The sequence below is a fragment of the Ambystoma mexicanum genome, chromosome 4p (assembly GCF_040938575.1).
Source record: "Ambystoma mexicanum isolate Mex_15411 chromosome 4p, UKY_AmexF1_1, whole genome shotgun sequence".
NCBI lineage: Eukaryota > Metazoa > Chordata > Amphibia > Caudata > Ambystomatidae > Ambystoma > Ambystoma mexicanum.
Window position 1 is genome coordinate 1,164,679,076 of NC_090927.1, and position 20,314 is coordinate 1,164,699,389.

A 20,314-nucleotide genomic window follows, 5' to 3' on the forward strand; every position below is an offset into this window, starting at 1 on the left:
CACTTGTGCAAATGCACGCGATATGGTATGTTGTTGCTGTGTTGTCTTAGTGTCACTGGAGTGGCCTCTTGCTGCTAAAGAAAAACTGCAGATATGAACTAGAGCAACATACTCTGATCACAGGAAGAGGCGGGACTTCATTATTTTCTGTAAGGCTGAGTGGTCTATGAGAATTCTGACAGCTTCAGGGAGGCAGTTCCAGAGTTTTGGGGCCAGTACCGCAAACGCATGGCCTACTTACTTGGAATGTCTGAAAATAGGCACAAACAGCAGAGTGTTTTTAGAGCATTTGAGAGTTCTGAGAGGGATGCGTCTCTTCATATTACACCTTATATACAAAGGTCCAATATTGTGGAGAGCTTGACGCACCATACAGAGGCTCTTGAACCTTACTCTTTCTACGATCGCCTGTTGGGAGGGATAGGATCTGTCCTTTTTAGCCATATATGTGACGATTCATAGGCTCTCGTCACTTCTCCCCAGAAGCGAGCCCCTGGCTGTGAGGTTAGGGAGGAAAGCCTGCTACCCAATAATCCCTGTGGGGGTGACAAAAAGCTGGAGGACCTCACAGGGAGACACTCCCATTCTGGGGATGGGGACTCCCTTACCTTCTCATCCTTGAGACTTTAAGATCTCCCCAAAGCATTACCAGCCCATATGAAAGAACCACTGTTATGTATTGTAATTCTTCAACCAATATTTACTTAGAGGTTGAGCAGAGTAAAATCAATAAAAGTCCAGGACGTTTACAAGTCTTCCCTGAAGGTAATGAGATGATGACGAATAGCACTCAAGGAAGCATACTGAGTGTTCACCCACTAAGTACTGAGACGAGGAGGCCACTAAGAAGGATGAAGAAGGGCCAAAGGAAACAGGGGAAGGACTATGAACTTACACTGGGGACGATCAAGCCTATTTGTATAAAAAAAGATGAAGGACTACCTGAAATGAGAACCACCAGGTGTGAAGCCTCGAGATCCCGGGAGATTCGAAATGGGTGAGAAGACGGAATGCTGGGGAAGCTGATCCTTACCAGTGAAGACGCCAGGGGTAAACTGAGGGAGTCCACTGCAATTCGACTGAGCAAGGATTTACCAGGAAGATTTAAGTTGGAACACAGTGGCACAACCTTGTCGAGGTGGACCGGCTGGTCGAAGAACGGCACAGACACTGTTGCGCTGCAGGGGAGCCGCCGTAGAATGCAAGAGAAAAGCAGTGACAGAGGATGGCCTGGTGATCCACTGCCCCTGGAAGAACAGGTGATGTGTCCCACTACAAACAAAGGTAACGGGGATCATGGGAGACCCGGTATGGGAGAGGGGCCTGCCGAGAGCCACATCTAAAGCAATCTCCATCATCCCAGTAGTCAAGTCAAAACTACGAAAAGGGGAGAGTCTCTGGGGAGTAATCTCCCTTGTCGCAGTCATAAATACAGAAATACTAAAAGTCTGGGAAGCCTCAGGTTAATCTCCTTTGTCTTTGTCCCTGCCAACAAAGTGCTACAAGTGTGAATACGAATAAGAAGGAACTCCCTTGTCTCAGAGAGGGTGGTGAATTTAAAACCAGTGTGAGAAGCCACAGGAGTGATCTCTTTCTTTGGTTGGACTGTGAGAATAGAAACCTAAATGTAAAATACACTGGGAGTGGTCCCCTTCATCCCCGTGAGTGTGGTATAAGAGAGAAAAACATAAGAAAAGTCAGATTGACCTCCCTGGTTTAAGAATTGCCACTAAGAGTCAGAAGGAAGAAGATCACATGAGGACTCGTTGTTCTAATCCTAGTGGCCCTGTGAATCTCAGTGCTTGTTTCAGAGACATTCACGTTGAAACGGGCAAAGTAACTAAGTCTCCTCAGTGGGGGAGAAACCAGGAAACGGAGGAGTTTAAGTTCACCCAAAAGGAGTTTGGAAGGAGCTACAAGGACTCTTAAAAAGTATTGTTTGATCCTGATGAGCGCCTATATTGAACCAGGAGAATGGAGTCATTCTCCTGTTTGGTAAATCAGACACTAAAGCAACAGAATGAGTCAAGTCTGAAACGAGGTTCAAGACCAAAAAGTGTTGTTTGCATTGAATTATCATCAGTACATTAGAGACTGTACTCACTTTTTACACTTGATAAACCAGGAGAAGGGAATCATTATCCAGGCCCCTTCAATCAAATATGAACTATTGTCTAGCCATTTGTCACACGATTGTGGTGCAGTATTTCAGTACGAGGGAGTCATCCTCCTAACTTGTCTTTCTTATTTCTTTCTTTCATTTTGTGAGAGGAACAGAAGAGGATTTTGGGACAGAGGATGGTTATTTTGGTTGGACGTTCATCCTGACGACGAGCACCCAGTTCTCTTTGCGTTAGGTAGGGATTCTCCTTTAGAGCTAGGGAAAGGTAGATGTTGTTGTTGTTGTTTAAAATAAAAATCTATAGCCAAAATATCACCCTTCAGTCCGACTCCTGCTTCTGACGTACCACATATAGTAGAGTTGGTCCTGCAGCATTGTGCACTTGTTGAGGTCTATACAACAGATATTTTGGCAGACTAAGGAAGACACGCGTTAGAATAAGTGTGAGAAAAATAAGGCAATTGCGGCTAGCACCACCTGGAAAAGTCAGAAAGGGGAACATTCTCTTTAATAACTTCTGATTGTAGAAACCTTTCTGAACCATGCTGGCCACCTGAGGGGCAATAGTTTGTCATGAAAAATGACCTCTAAATTCCTTGCCATTCTTACTGGTTCAGGGAAAATGCAGAATTAATCCGATAGCCAGAGATTTGCAGTCCAAAGATGTGGGTTTACATGATAAAAGAATCGTTGTCTTGGAAGGATTCATTACCAGGTAGGTCTCACAAATCCAGCGGACAATCAGTTTTTGGAAAAGCAAAAGGTCTGTATATGCTGCCGTATCTGCCGGAAAGCACAGAGTTTTTATTCTGAAAATAAGATGTGTCAATGCAAAGTTCAACACTTTTATCTTGAAATGTCGATTCAGATTGATCAATGGAGTTATAGAAATGTTAAACACTAATGTAGACAGTAGTCATAGAAATGTTAAACACTAATGTAGATACTGTGGAGGTCGCAATTTAGAGAACCTTCAGACGAACTGAAAGACGAGATTTGATTTGCTTGGCATTTAGTAAACATGAAAGAACTAAACCAGTGAAGGATGGTTCCTTTCACTCCCAGAATATTAAGTCAAAAAATAAATAAAAGATTGACTGATGTTGTCAAAAGGTGGCAGAGAGATCCAAAAGAATCGGGGCCCTGACATTATCATCGTGAACCCAACATAAGTAACCCACAATCATGCTGACTATACATTTTGTCTTATGCAGGAGTCGAAAGCCATATTGCGCACCATTTAAGATTCAACAATCTATTGTAGTTGTTTAACTACTGAACTCTCAAGCAGTTTCGCTAGATCTATGTCCGGATGCCGTTTACAAACGGCGGTACCTGTAGACCCAGAGGAAAAGGCTGCATTCCAGAGGGTAAGGCTTTTGGAAACAGCCCTCTCATGGTCCATTTTGGGGGTCCCTCCCTGAAGACCTTTCCACTGCGTGGCATCCTCTGCCCCTTCCACCCACTTACTTGGTGTGGGGTGTGGGCTCTGGCCTTAGGCTGCCTCTTTTCTGCTGTCTGGATACCATGAACCCGAAAGCCCGACAAACAGCACGTTTCGCTTTTGTGCACAACCTTTTGGGCCTCAGGCTTCCGGGGCAGCGGCATCTAGACTGCCAAAGGTTTGCAAATATGTAGAATATTGGAAATAGTCCCAAAATTGACTGTATCAGTCTGCAGCTTTTTCAAAAGAGGTGTGATAAAAGCAAGTTTAATCTCCTCTGGTACAATTTCAGAGGATAGTGATATTTATTTATTTATTGGTTATTTGTAAGGCGCTTATACAAGAATGTGTTTCAAAGCGCCAGAAGACAAAAAGGGAGTGGAACAGGGGAGAAATAACAATAACGATCCTACTAGGCCTTCTGACATTTGGATGTGGAAGTGCAGAACAAAAAGAGGAAGTGGTCGGGGGAAAAAGTGTGGGGGGTGTAGGTGCCAGTCTGCAAGAAGTGCTAAGGTGGGAGGGTAAAAAGGTGACGAAGGGGGAAGTGCACTGGGAGGCCAGAGGGCAAGTGTAAGGAAGTACAGAGAAATGCGGGGATTTGGAGGGCGGGCCTGGAGCCCTTAAGTACTCTGAGGGAATCAGGCAGCCAGTCACAGAAGCAGAATGAGGTCATTATCAGGGGAGAGTGAAGGAGGAAGGTCTTGAGGAGCTTCCAGAACTTAAGGTGATCCAGCTCAAGCCTGAGAGGGGCAGGGAGACTGTTCCAGAGGGAGGTTCCGGCAGAGGAGAGAGATCTAACACCCACTCTGCTTAGAGAAGCGTCTGGGTTGCAGAGAGTTGGAGGTAGTAGAGCGAAGGGCTCTAGAAGGGAGTATTTAGGGAGAGGGAGTTGGATGTAGCTGGGTCCCAGGCCCCAGAAAGCTGTGTGGATGATGCAGAGGGTCTTGAATTTGATCCTAGCAGCCACCGGGAGCCAGTGAAGAGAAATTAGGGCTGGAGAGATGCAGTCCCTGGGTTTGAGGCCAAGGAAAAAGTCTTGCAGTCCTATTGTGGATTAGTTGAAGAGGGTGAAGAGAAGATGCAGGAAGCTTGAGGAAGAGGTTGTTGCAGTAATCAAGCCTATAAAGAACCAGACCTCTAGAGACAATGAGTTTCTGGGGGAAGGTGAGGAAAGGGAGAATGCCTCGGAGGAGATGAAGCTGATATTGGGCCTTCTTGGCAAGGTCCAAGATGTGAGGAGAGAAGGGTAGAGAGGAGTCGAAGATCACACCAAGGTTTTTAGACTCATAAGAGCGTGAGGGGGTACCCATTGAGGGAGGGAAGGTGGGAGCAGGGGCCCCGATGAGAAGAATCTTGGTCTTACTGCCATTAAGACAGAGATCATTGGCAGTACACCAAGACTGAATAGCGGCCAGAGAGTCAGGGATGAGAGAGGAGGAAGTGGAGGAGCAGGAGGGAAGCTGGAAGGAGAGTTGAGTGTCATCAGCATAGCACTGGAAGTGGGGAGAGAAGTAGGAGATCAAGTGGGCCAAATGGGCAAGGTAGATGTTAAAAAGCCAAAGTGAGAGGAGAGAGCCCTGAGGGACACCATAGGTGGAGAGTGAAGGAAGGGAGAGAAAAGGGCCAAGTTGTCCCTGGGATGGTCGGTGGGATAGGAAAGAGAACAGCAGTCAAGTACCAGGCCAGTGATACCAACAGTGTCACAGAGCTGATTTATAGGGATGGCATGATTGACTCTGTCAAAGGCAGAGGAAAGATCGAAGAGGATGAGAACACAAGGAGAGTTGGAGTCTAAGTTAGAGAGCAAATTGTCACAGATGTTCAGAAGAGCAGTTCAGTGCATTTGGCTGCTCTGAAGTCAGACTGGTGATCGTGGAGAGAGCCAACTGATTCAGTGTGTTGGCCCAGTTGGGAGATGTCCTGCTTCTCCAGGAGTTTGCCCAGGAAGGGGGTGTGGAGATTTGTCGATAGCAGGGCAGGAGGGGTCAGCTGGGGGCTTTTTACGGAGGGGATGCACAAGGGAGGGCTTGAGGGGTGAAGGGAATGAGCCAGAGGCAAAAAAGTGGTTGCAGAAGTCAGTCAAGTAAGGCAATATTTTCCTTGATAGTTCTGGAAGAGAAGGGGAGCACCTAGTTGGAGGAGACTTTCATAGAGAGGACTTGTCTAGAGACCTCATCCGGTGCTATATACGAGAAAGAGGAGAGCAGTAGGGAGGGGGAGAGGACCAATGGCGGCATGGGGGCAGGGACAGGAAGAGGGGGAAAGGAGTGTGGACAGAATGTCCTGGGTTTTGGAAAGGAAATGGGAGGCCAGAGAGGTATAGAGTGTCAAGGATGGTAAAGGAGATGAAGAGAATGCGGAAGGATTGACAAGTTCCTGGCCAATTTTAAACAGTTCACTAGAATTATTAGAGGCCCCAGAGATTCGGGCTTGGATTCGAGCCCTTTTCTCTGAGTGAATAGAAGGTTTTATTGCCTGTGGAGCAAGCAACAGGTCAGTTTGTCAGAGGATGAGTCAGAGGCCCACCATTTCTGCTCAGCCACTCTGCACAAGCTTTTCAGAGAAGATAAGTCACACTCGTGCTAGGTATTACGCTTAGAGGCAGGCTTCATTTGGATCCTCATGACAGGGGCAAGGATATCAAGGGTGTTAGTGATAGAGGTGAAGATTAGCATGAGCAAAATCAGTGAGGGAATCGCAGGCAGGAGTGGGAGGAGGAATGTAATTGGAAGCAAATGCATCAGCTGACACTCGCGTCATCGGTCGGATAACAGAGATGGAGACAAGCAGTTAAGGCGTAGGGTTAGCAGGAGGACAACATAGATCAGGATGAGAAGACAGAAGGGAATGGTCAAACCAGGAAAGGGGAGTAGTGAGAAGGGTGGAGATAGGAATGTCAGGAGAGCTAAAAGCATCCAAGGTATGACCGTCAGAGGGCACCGAACCAGAGGGATGAATGATGAGGGAAAGAGTGCCACAAATGTTGTGGTAGAGTCCAGAGGCAACCTAGGGAGAGTCAAGGTGGATATTGAAGTCACCAACGAGGAGAGGTTTAGAGGTAGAGGCAAGAAGAGCAGAGGTGAGACTTGACCACTCAGAGAAGATTAGGGCCACAGGACCAGGGGGTCTGTAGATAGTGCCAATAGTCAGAGAGAGGGTAGGGGAGACATCAAGCCTGCAGACAAGGCATTCAAAGGATGAATTGGACAGAGTGGGAATGATGGTGGAAGTGATCCACTCAGGGACAATCAGTGTCACTCCGCCTCCAGGTTGGTTAGGCATGGGCTTGAAGCGGATCTTGTAACTCTCAGGGAGGAGAGTGTCAAAAGTAGTGACAGAGCTAGCAGTGAACCACGTCTTGTTAAGGTCGAGAACACTGAGATCAAAATCTTCGAGCAGGAGACAGAAATCAGAAGCATGTTTGACAGTAGAGTGGGAGTTGAAGGTTGCTAGGTGGATCTGGTTATCACCTTTGAAGGTCTTCTGAGGTGGAGTACTGGGGTGTGGTATGCCTATCGTATGGAGAGGAGGTGAGGGGGGAGGCCACAGGAGGAGTAGTGGGAGAAGGGAGGAAGTTGATAAAAGAAGGAAGAGGCCTATCAAGAAGGAGAAGAGTGGGCTGAGAGCACTGGTCCATGACAGTGCAATTATGATAAACGTTAATTATGCACCTAGAAGAAGAAAAGCCAGCCAAGAGTACTTCCCATCTAGTGCCGCCATTACTCAGAGACGAAGAGGAGAGGACAGAGACCAAATGGGGACTTCCACCGTCAGGAGAGGGAACAGTAAAGAGGATAAAAGTAACAGTCTGCCTGGAGGAAACATTGACCTAAGTGTCCTCAATGTGCAGGTCTGGGTTGGAGACCAGGAGGCCCTTTTTGAGCTTTTCTTCTTCCAAGCTTCAAGAGGGAGTTAGGATAAGTGATAGAGTAGCAGTTGGAATAGATATGTGAAATACAGAGCACCATGGATAGAAGAGGCGCAGGATAGGGAGAGAGAGGAGGAGGAGGAGACGAGGCACTACACAATGCACAGCAAACTCACCAAACAGCCTAGCAACAAACAGTTGGGGTAGAGACGGGTGCAGACAGTGTCCAGACTCTTCAGGGTCAAATAAGGAGGACAGGTGTCATGACCCGGCGAAATTGCCCCTTCTGGACCTCATGGTCATTGTCACGAAGGGCTTGTACTCCTTGTTCCTCCCAATATGGCCGTACCAAGCTCTGTGCTACGCACTAGCTTTCACGTCGTAGCACGTACTATAAATTGGTCACGCCCTTGCGGGTCCGCGCGTCTCAACGCTATCTTCGATAGTGACCCGACGTGTGTTTGCTCTCTACATTTGCTTCCTTGATCCTCATACTTCCTTCCTTGCCTTTTTTCCTGTTCCTGGACTTCCCCCCTACATTGCTTGTTTATCGCTAATCCTGGACACCATGGAACCACGAACTTCCCGGAACTCTGAACGCGCTCTGCAACCTGACGAGGCTCGGGCGAGCCTATTCAAGACCCGAACCACCCACAGAAAGAGTCCTGCGGCCGAACAAGGGAGATCCCGATCACAGGTGAGACGGGGGAGATTTATGACAGTTTGAGACGCCAAACGATCAATACGGATTCTACCATGGAGAATGCTATTCAGGACCTGATGCGCGGAATGCAAGAACTTTCCACAGAGATGCAGAATATAAAAGCCGAGAATGCGGCGCTAAGACAGCTCGTCTTGTCACGCGACTCCGCGAACAAGGACAGCGTATTATTGGGAGGAGTGGTTGATAAATACGACGGTTCAACAAAGACCTTACGTGGATTCCTGGATTCTTGTTTGGTACATGTTACCTTCAAGCCCTACTATTTCACAACTCCTAGGGCTAAGGTTGGCTTCATAATATCGCATCTTTCCGGTAATGCCCTTACATGGGCCACTCCATTACTCAATTCAGGGGATGCTCTCCTGGATGATTATGAAGGGTTCATTGTGGAACTCAAGACCATGTTCGAATGACCAGAGCTGGTTCACAGTGCTCAAGAAAAGCTACTTGACTCCCAACAAGGATCCCAAGAAATGTTGACCTATGTTACCAGATTCAAACAGCTAGCTAAAGAGGCGGACTGGCCCCTGGAAGCCAGTTTTACTTTGTTTCACAGAGGTCTAAATGAAGAGATTAAGGACGAGCTAGCTAGGGTGGCACGTCCTAGTTCATTCCAGGCCCTCCTGGACTTGTCTATGCAAATAGACTTTAGAATCCAAGAAAGAAAGGCCAAAAAGAAAAAGAATAAAGTATCAATTCAAAGATACTCCCTAGAGAATACTACAAGGACAGAATCTGCCAAGAGTCCGAACACTGATTCTGAACCCATGCAACTTTCGTGGACCAATTTCCCCGCAGGAAAGGTTAAGAAGAATACACACAGGCTTATGCATGTATTGTGCCTCGGGTAAACATCTAGTTAAAGTATGTCCTCTGGCTCCTCCCCAACGCTCGGGAAACGCCAGCTCCCGATCCTAAATGGAGCAAGGTTTCGGGAAAGCGATGTTTGCTCCACATCAATTCCATCCTTGAACTCTCCTGGACAAAACAAAATGGTGATATTACAGGCCTTTTTATCGCCATCCAAGGACAAGGTCTACCCCATACTGGACTTGGTGGATTGCGGAGCAATGGGAGTCTTCATTGATCAAGATTGGGTCAGAAGTCATAACATTCCGTATGAAGCAAGAAGTTTTTCACAGCCAGTGGAAGCGATTGACGGAAGACCTCTTTCCTCAGGACCCATAAGTCTGCAAACAAGGGAGATCCATCTTTCCATAAATCATCAAGAAAGAATTGTGTTTGACATTATAAAATCAGCCCATTACCCCATGGTTTTGGGCATGCCCTGCTTACAAAGGCACAATCCATATATCAACTGGACGGCCGGATCCTTATTCCTGGGCTCGGAGTTCTGTATAAACCATTGTTTAAACCTGGATACCTCATTCACAGCCCCTAAAATTCCACCAAGGTGTCCAGAGACACCACTCATGGTTTCCAATATTGTACCAGAGATCTATCAAGGGTATGCTGATGTATTCTCTACTGCCATCGTTCAAGCCTTACCTCCACATAGACCCGAAGACTGTGCCATAGATACTGAACCCTCCGCAGTGATTACCTTTGGCAGGATGTTTATCCTTTCAGAACCAGAAAAGAGAGCCCTCCGGGAATACCTAGACACTAATCTTGAGAATGGCACCATAAGACCTTCAAAATCACCAGCTGGTGCTTCATTGTTCTTCGTTCCTAAAAAGGATACCAAAGAGCTCAGACCTTGTCTGGACTATCGGGGCCTAAATCAACACACGCTGAAAGACAGATACTCACTACCCCTGATCTCGGATATCCTTGAAGCTGTGAGAGGTGCAGTGATATTCACGAAACTGGATCTCTGAGGTGCTTACCATTTGATTCGTATCCGGGAAGGAGACGAATGGAAAACAGCCTTTAGAACACCCTTTGGTCACTTTGAATACCTAGTCATGCCCTTTGGTCTGACTAATGCTCCCGCAGTCTTCCAGCGTTTTATGGATAGGGTGTTCTCTGACATGTTATTTCCCAATGTTATCGTCTACCTGGATGACATACTGATCTTCTCAAAGGATTCCTTGAAACATGAAGAACATGTAAAGGCAGTACTTCAACGTCTCCGTGAAAATCAACTCTTAGCCAAACCAGAAAAATGTTTGTTTCATGCTACATCAGTTCGCTATCTGGGGTTTGTCCTTAGTTCAGAAGGAATTAGCATGGATCCTTCAAAGGTGAAGGCCATACTGGCTTGGCCCGCCCCAACATCTGTAAAGCAAATACAGTCCTTCCTGGGGCTTGCCAATTTCTACCGGAAATTCATTCCCACCTTTTCCGAGATTGTTCAACCCATTGTTAATCTACTGAAGAAAGATGTTCCATTCAACTTGTCTATACCACAAGACAAGGAATTCCAACGCTTGAAAAAAGAATTCACTCAGGCCCCCATCCTGGCCCAACCTGACATAAATCGTCCTTTTCTAGTGGAAACAGATGCCTCCAATTACACCATAGGAGCAGTTTTAAAACAAGAATCCGATGATAAGTTGGAACATCCCATTGCTTACCTTTCACGGACCCTGACTACCAGTGAGACTCACTACTCAGTTCTGGATAAGGAGTTATTGGCCATTCGTCATGCCTTCAGTGAATGGAGACATCTACTCCTGGGTGCTAAATATCCAGTTCAAGTCCGTACTGATCATCGAAATCTTCAGGTCCTACAATCCATGGAGTGCAGGAACAGTAGACAAGCTTGATGGGCCTACTTCTTTGCTCAATATCAATTTCAAATCTCACATGTTCCCGGACCGCAAAACATGATTGCCGATGCCCTTTCTCGGCGTCCCGACTACGTTCCCTTGGAGGATAAGATCTATCCTAAAATGTTTCCACCTACAATCTTTGTAGCTCAAGCGATCAATCTCCTGGAAGAAATCAGAGTACAGACTCAATCATCTGAACTCTGGAAGGACATATCCGAGAAGAATCCCTGGCGTTTGACAATCAAGGAAGGATTTTTATTCAAGAACAATCCAGTGGTCATTCCGACAAAAGAACTTCAACAGAAGGTAATGAATCTATGCCATGATACTCTTCACTCCGGCCATCGAGGGGTAACCAACACCTTCCGTCTTATACAAAGACAGTTCTGGTGGCCAGGGATGAAGTCCAGTGTAGTTCAATACATCAAGACCTGTGCAATTTGTAGTCAGAACAAATACGATAATCAGAGGCCGGCTGGTCTGCTTCTACAACCTACGTTGCCAACCAGTCCCTGGGAAGTTATTGCCACTGACTTCATTGTTGAATTACCACCTTCCCGTGGATATACAACCATCATGGTAACCATTGATTTGTTCACTCATCTAGCTCATTTTACACCGTTGTATAAACTACCATCTTCCTCAGAACTTGCTGGAATTTTCCTGGAACATATTTTTCGTCTTCATGGCCTCCCTTCCAAGATTATTTCGGATCGGGGACCTCAATATATTTCACAATTCTGGAAACATCTCTGTCGTGTTCTAGGAATCCAACGTGCCCTTTCTTCAGGCTATCATCCACAAACCAATGGGGCAACGGAGCGAGTAAATCAAACCCTGGAACAATATCTTCGTTGTTTTGCCACCAAGGTTCAAGACGATTGGTCTCTCCTTATACCTTTAGCCGAATTCTCCTACAATAACTCAGATCATTCAGCTCTCAAGATCAGCCCTTTCTATTGCAGTCAAGGTTATCATCCGTCTGTTTTACCATCAGTTCTTCCAGAATCTACTCCGGTACCTACCCTTGACTCTTGGATTCAGACGCTGATCGACTTACAAAGAGAGGCCAAGGAACAGTTAGAACAGGCCCAGACTCGAACCAAAAGATATGCGGACTCTAAGAGAAGACCATCACCTTCCTATTCAGTTGGCGATCAAGTCTGGCTAGCCTCGAAACTGTTACCTCGACATCTACGACCAAACAAATTGGCTCCTCGCTATTATGGTCCATTTTCTATAAAGGAGATCATCAATCCTGTCTCCTTCCGACTTAAGCTCCCGGATTCCTGGAAGAAGATACATCCAGTCTTCCATACTTCCCTGTTGAAACCCTACGCTAGTTCTACTCGAAAACCCTTCAAACCCACACCTGTTGTTGTGGACGACCAGTTGGAATATGAGGTGTCCAGGATATGTGATTCCAGGTATAGAAGGGGTCGATTACAATATCTGGTCGAGTGGAAAGGCTACCCCCCTAGCGAGAGTACATGGGAAGCAGTTTCTAATTTAAAGACCCCTCGTTTGCTCAGAAGATTCCATCTTATTCACCCAGGCAAGCCTGGAGGAACCAGTCTTCGGAGGGGGCATGCTGTCATGACTAGGCGAAATTGCCCCTTCTGGACCTCATGGTCATTGTCACGAAGGGCTTGTACTCCTTGTTCCTCCCAACATGGCCGTACCAAGCTCCGTGCTACGCACTAGCTTTCACGTCGTAGCACGTACTATAAATTGGTCACGCCCTTGGGGGTCCGCGTGTCTCAACGCTATCTTCGATAGTGACCCGACGTGTGTTTGCTCTCTACATTTGCTTCCTTGATCCTCATACTTCCTTCCTTGCCTTTTTTCCTGTTCCTGCACTTCCCCCCTACATTGCTTGTTTATCGCTAATCCTGGACACCCTGGAACCACGAACTTCCCGGAACTCTGAACGCGTTCTGCAACCTGACGAGGCTCGGGCGAGCCTATTCAAGACCCGAACCACCCACAGGAAGAGTCCTGCGGCCGAACAAGAGAGATCCCGATCACAGGTGTGACGGGGGGAGATTTATGACAACAGGCACGCCTTGCAACTGGAGAGAAGCACATTTCTGTGCTGTTCATGAAAAAACAGATGGGTGACATCAGCCAATGGAGCAGGAGAAAGTCAGAGTCATCTCGAGGTAGTATCACACCATCGGCGCCTAACACCTGCAGCGCACAAGCCTCTTGACATTCCAACTCCTCTCCAGCTGCACTCCCAAGAGCCACCGCTCGGGCCCTTGTGTTCCCATTAGCGACATGCCACGAAGGCTCTACTGGGCTGCCAATATTTGATTCACCCGGGCCCAGGCTGACCAGGCGAGCAGCACAGAGTAGCACTGGGCTACACCCCTCCACAAGGGCCCACCTCAGGGCAGTAAGGCCGGTGTACTATGGTGGGTTGAACCCTTTTAATCAATACACATAGTGTGACCTTGCACACCAGGGGCTATGTGACCTACAAGGGGGCCCTTCAATCACAATATTCATGCTGGAGAGGCATCAAGGGTCTTCTCAATCTAGCTAATGTTGTACGACAAGGGAGTAATGGATGCCAGATCTGTGAAAATCTTAGGGGGACAAATGTCCACCAGAGATCCTGAAAATGTTCTGGTTGAGAGCAAACTTGAAAAGTCTATATGGGAGATTATATGAAAAGAGGCTAACATGGCCTTCAAGGGCCAATGTTTCAAGACAAATTCACATTCGGACCAGTGCTGGCCATATACAATGATCTCTTTGATTATAGTTCCTTATGAATCTTCATTACTTTTTGCTTGAAAAAGTTGGCAATAATTTCACATTATTCAAGAGATGAATTTGCTAGTGCTATTGGAGCATGAGGTTATCTGAGAAGTTCATGTAATGTTTTTTTGAGAGGCAACTGAACCCTAAAGCTGTTCTTGATGATAGGATTGTTTAGGCTTCAAAATTAGATTTTTCTAAAATGATAGAAATCGCAGCAATTCTAGTTTAGCAGATGGAGTGTTGAGAATGCCGTTATCTCTCTAGCACTTATTTTTGCTGTTTTACCATTTGTAATTGGGGGACAAAGTACCTCTCCCTAGTGATCGTTCTGGATGTTTTTGCTAATTGAGTTGGGAAGAGAACATTCACGGCGGATTAGAGGGAGATTCCAGGTTAACATCACTGCTACTATTAAAGGGTCACTGTTCAGGAGATCCCATTGGTCCCGTTTAGATATTAGTTGTCAATTACGCATAGGAACAGAAGGAAAGACTAATTGTTTTAGTAATTTTGATGAGGAATGCCATGAAATAAAACAATGCTGAGTGGTCAGACCACGTAGGAGGAAGTGGTTGAGAGAAAGTGAAAAAGGTCTATGAACAAAAACATGATCCAAATAGTGGCCAGCTAAATCCATAGGTCTATTGATTATTTGGGAATGTTCAAATGATTAAGATTAAGCAGGAGTTGCTTAGACATAGCACAATTAATATCATACATTTTTAAATTGGAATCACCAAGGATTCTTACATTTTTGTGGTTTGCTATTAAATCAGAAGTTATTTACGCTAAGTACAAAGCAAAGGGCACACGTACCCTGGTGCGTGGTATACAAGTAAGAAATAAAAAGTTATCTCCTCACAGATGGAGAGTGCGAAGTGCATGGTCTCACATGCCAAAGGGGATTTTCATGTCAATTGAGTTACTGAGATAAATGAGGAAATCATTACTGCCGGTCCCTGCTAACCCTATGGCAAATAGTGTGATCTTGTGCATTTGATAGCAAATGTTGGCCTACGGTGTGGCTAGCTGAACATATGCCAATTCAGTGCATGGCATATGCTGGCTATACCTAGCAAATGGTGTAAATGGACACACGATGGCAATAACGGACATATTATATGAGTACTAAATGTCAATACCAGATATCTAATAGCAATAACTGGTACATGATGATGTCAATGCATTGGTATATGATATTACTTGGAAAACAAAGGGCTAGACATGTGATGCCAATACCTGGCGACGATGCAATATCTATCAAAGGATTTGGTACGCCTGGATTTCTAATGGACAAATGTCGGCCCTGATTTAAGTAACAGCACTTGCAATCACAAAGCCTTGCATATGTTGACATATGAAGGCAGTACTTGCTAATGTAATGGCTACAAATTGTGTGGGAGTCTGAGTGTATCATAGCAATGTAGGGTATAACATTGGCAAAGTATTGCAATGGCTGGAAAATGGTGTTAGTACAGTGCCTGGGAAGGTGATGGCAAAACTGAATAACACAGAACGCATGTGCATTGTACAAAAGCCAGATCCATTGGCTGCGTCAATCCTATTTTTTAAGGGTGGTGAGACAGTTGTTTCCAAGGTCATTGTTACAATGCAACAAATCCTGTTCTAAGATCAGTACCTAGGTCTTGGGTAAAGGACACTGCAGCATGACCATGCGCCAGCATGCAAAAAGCCTAGGGAGAAAACACCATGCATGCTTTGGGCGAGTGTTATCCATACGTACCCGTCTTCCCTCTAGGAACTTCAGAGCGGTCCCAATATTGGACACCCAATGGATCCGTCTTATCTGACGCCCCTGCTCGCATGGCTAAAAAGAGAAAATGAAGTAAATCAGACAGAGCGCGTGTAATGAACCTCTAGCGGAGGTGGCCTCTCGCATCAACATCCAAAACGACCACTTCCGATCGCTGAAAGGCATTGACAACAATAATGAAATTAGAATCCATTTAAATTCCACGTTTCGTCACCAAGTAGCAAAGAAAATGTTTTCTTTTATTAAAAACGTCATTTTTTGGGAGCAAAATATTGAAATTAAACATTTTGCTACAATTATATATTTGTGCAAACCGCTACATATTCCTGCTACAGAAAATCTGTTCCATGCTTATCCGACATTAAGTGCAAGGAACCCCCCCCTCCGTCCCCCGCCGCCCACTTGAGTTCCAGGACTGATCTAGTGGACCATCATTTTTGTCAACTAAACCTTTTACGAGAATAACTAAAAGGGTAACTAACGAGCTCTGCCATGGGGAGACTGGACTCAATGCATTCACACCATTAGAATGAATACCCAACCAGGAAATGGGCTGCACAGCATTCACTCCACAAGAATGAATACCCAACCAAGAAATGGGCTGAGCAGCATTCACACCACATGAATGAATACCCAACCAAGAAATGGGCTGTGCAGCATTCACACCATATGAATGAATACCCAACCAGGAAATGGGCTGAGCAGCATTCACACCATATGAATGAATACCCAACCAAGAAATGGGCTGTGCAGCATTCACACCATATGAATGAATACCCAACCAGGAAATGGGCTGCACAGCATTCACTCCACAAGAATGAATACCCAACCAAGAAATGGGCTGAGCAGCATTCACACCATATGAATGAATACCCAACCAGGAAATGGGCTGAGCAGCATTCACACCATATGAATGAATACCCAACCAAGAAATGGGCTGTGCAGCATTCACACCACACGAATGAATACCCAACCAAGAAATGGGCTGAGCAGCATTCACACCACAAGAATGAATACCCAACCAAGAAATGGGCTGAGCAGCATTCACACCATATGAATGAATACCCAACCAGGAAATGGGCTGCGCAGCATTCACACCATATGAATGAATACCCAACCAGGAAATGGGCTGCGCAGCATTCACACCACACGAATGAATACCCAACCAAGAAATGGGCTGAGCAGCATTCACACCACAAGAATGAATACCCAACCAAGAAATGGGCTGAGCAGCATTCACACCATATGAATGAATACCCAACCAAGAAATGGGCTGAGCAGCATTCACACCACAAGAATGAATACCCAACCAGGAAATGGGCTGAGCAGCATTCACACCATATGAATAAATACCCAACCAGGAAACGGGCTGCGCAGCATTCACACCATACATGTGAATACCCAACCAGGAAATGGGCTGAGCAGCATTCACACCATATGAATGAATACCCAACCAGGAAATGCGCTGAGCAGCATTCACACCATATGAATGAATACCCAACCAGGAAATGGGCTGTGCAGCATTCACACCATATGAATGAATACCCAACCAGGAAATGGGCTGTGCAGCATTCACGCCATATGAATGAATACCCAACCAGGAAATGGGCTGCGCAGCATTCACACCACACGAATGAATACCCAACCAAGAAATGGGCTGAGCAGCATTCACACCACAAGAATGAATACCCAACCAAGAAATGGGCTGAGCAGCATTCACACCATATGAATGAATACCCAACCAAGAAATGGGCTGAGCAGCATTCACACCACAAGACGGAATACCCAACCAAGAAATGGGCTGAGCAGCATTCACACCATATGAATGAATACCCAACCAGGAAATGCGCTGAGCAGCATTCACACCATATGAATGAATACCCAACCAAGAAATGGGCTGAGCAGCATTCACACCATATGAATGAATACCCAACCAAGAAATGGGCTGAGCAGCATTCACACCACAAGAATGAATACCCAACCAAGAAATGGGCTGAGCAGCATTCACACCACAAGAATGAATACCCAACCAAGAAATGGGCTGAGCAGCATTCACACCACAAGAATGAATACCCAACCAAGAAACAGGCTGAGCAGCATTCACACCACAAGAATGAATACCCAACCAAGAAACGGGCTGAGCAGCATTCACACCACAAGAATGAATACCCAACCAAGAAATGGGCTGAGCAGCATTCACACCATATGAATGAATACCCAACCAAGAAACGGGCTGAGCAGCATTCACACCACAAGAATGAATACCCAACCAAGAAACGGGCTGAGCAGCATTCACACCACAAGAATGAATACCCAACCAGGAAATGGGCTGAACAAAGCAGCTTTGCCTAAATGTATGGCAAAAGCAAGTTGGTGTTAACACATTTCCTTGGCAGACGCATATGAATACTAAACCAGGCCTCATAACTGCAGGTGTCAACAAAAAATGGGCATCTCCAAGTATCAATACAGCGCCTCTGCCATGGTTCCAATGAACATTGGTGCCTTCGGGGACTGGCTTCCTGCCCAAATCATAATAAAAGACAGTTAGTAGCCATTGTGGCCACTGTAACTAATACATATTGATCCTGCCTTTCTCTGCCCCCTCCAGAAACAATATTGCATCCCTCTGACACCAATTTTGAGATATTGGCTTTCCTGCCAGCGTTTCATGAAGCTTTACAAAGATAACGGGCAACATGTCCTCTTGATGTGAATTTGAATCTGATATCACCTTAGTCAAAGAACAAAGTGGTTTGCAGACCACCGCCTCATACGATTGTACCGCTCGTTTTTAAGGATAGGTTGCAGCACCCTTATAAATCTATTGCTCTTTCCTATGTGTTTTCCTATATTTTAATGTGATCGCTATTGAATAAGAGCAGAACCGGATTAAGGTGGCCCCAAGCACAGGTTAATTCACACCCGGGTTGTATGTGAACATGTCATATTTCAATACTTCGCTCTCTACCTGCTTGGCCATTCATATTAAACATGAAACATCCAAAAAAGGACATGTCCTTGGGAGCGGAGCATGGCGGCTGGCTGAACCATTCGCTCTGTCTGGTACCTGAACCCCGTCCCTTTTGGTGCTGGACCAGGGGATCCCCGATCCACAGCCTGACATCGGGCAGATGCCCGTTACTATGGAGTCGTGAGGGGCACCTGTAGTGGCAGCTTTGAAGTAATGAGGGGAGCGGCCCTGCTGGAGCCCCGAGACAACATGGCATCGGTGAGACTGCTCTGGAGGTGGAGCGCACCTACCGATCCTGCCACATGTGATTGGCGAACCCCCGGTGGAGCTGTGCTGCATGGACTGGAGGAGGTCAGGAAGCAATGCCCCTCTCTGGAGGTGAGGCGGGGGACACAATGTTCCGGGAGGCTTGCTTAGAGGCACACCTGCAGAGACACTTGCATAAATGGCACCAGCCTGAACCGGCACCTCCTGGGTCGAGCTCTCTGCCTTTTGTTTTCTGGCAGCCTCTGACCCATCTGCGTCATCACAACACACGCGCACACGGGCAATGAAGGCCTCTCGCCTTAGGGAGTTCCTCCCACCTCACCTGGGACTGATTGTCTCCCCGAAAACAGGTGGGGTCTTTCAATAGTTCGCTCCTCCCCAACATAGCCAAGTCACAAAAACATGTTGTTGCCATGTTGCAAACCCAGGAGGACGGGGAGACGGTGGTGCAGGTGCAAGGGCCCCCAGCCGGAACCTCACTGGAAGTCGGTGCAGCAACAAAAGCCGACAGGAAGAGCTACTGGGGAGATCAAAAGGGAGTTACAGGCCATTGTGACTGAAATATCACAAAATCTATCCTACATGGAGAAGCAGCTGCAAGAATTCGGTGACAGAATCAACGAATTATAGAACAACATGCGATTAAGGCTTCAAATGATCGGAGATGGCTACCAAACTAGAAGCTTTGGAATACTTGAAACAGGAAGACCTAGAAAACAGATCCCGTAGGAATAACATCAGAGTCAGAGGTGATCCTAGGCAGGTTGTGGACGAGGACCTGGAAGCATACGTCAATGACTTATTTTGCCACATACTGCCTGCCGATGGAACTGTGGGGCTGGACAGGACACTTTTCATGTTTTTTTTTATTAGAGGGGCACAAACCTTCACCCAGAAATAATGACCAGAGTAAACCATTATCAGCAGAAGGAGAGAATACTTAGTCTTGCTAGAATGCAGTAGATGCCATTCCGAGGTGCAAAACTACAACTCATTCAGGACATGGCCCCTGCGACTCTCACCAAAATGGCTGGGAGCCAGACAAATCAAGTACTGCTGGGTCAGATTTGTGGTTGAAAGCCAAATGCATGTTTATTTATTTATTTGCACTTATAAAGCACACAAACAGCCCGGAGGCATTGTGGCGCTGTTACATGGAATTGGTTTAGTTACAGTTGCAGGTCATTGTGCATGCATAGGTACATGATAGGTTACATGGAGCCGATATGGTTAAACATAGGGTTACAGGTGTGTAGCATATTGTGGCATATTACAGTTCGTTTAGCTGTTATTACATGAGAGCACATGAAGGACTAGCATAGGGACACTGCTGGTTAGGTAGGGGGTTTAAGCATATAATCTCCACACCGTTTGAGGCCAAGCAATTCTTGAATCCGAAGGGGGGGCGAACAAGACCCGTAATCAACCTGGAGAAACCACACAGAAGGGGGAAGGTGAGCAAAAGGACCTGCTGGGCGGATAAAGATGAACAAGAAACATCTAGAGTGCCCCTAACATGCACTAACTGAGGATTGAAAAGGGGGCAAGACACCTGTATGACAGTATTGAAACTAGGAGCTTCAGCGTACACATGGGGAACGGACAGGGGTCGACTTACCGGACAGGGGTCG

At 46.3% G+C, this 20,314-nt stretch overlaps 1 protein-coding gene across 17 annotated transcripts in view; it reads right to left on the reverse strand.

Annotated features, from left to right (window-relative positions):
* The window catches only part of SYNE1 (spectrin repeat containing nuclear envelope protein 1), a 1,651,720-nt gene that overhangs the window by 1,150,449 nt on the left and 480,957 nt on the right, over positions 1-20,314 (reverse strand). For all 17 annotated transcript variants that reach the window (XM_069606781.1, XM_069606782.1, XM_069606785.1 and 14 more), the window contains one exon: positions 15,413-15,496. In XM_069606781.1, coding sequence (XP_069462882.1) covers positions 15,413-15,496 — 84 coding nt within the window. The remainder of the gene's footprint in view (positions 1-15,412; positions 15,497-20,314) is intronic.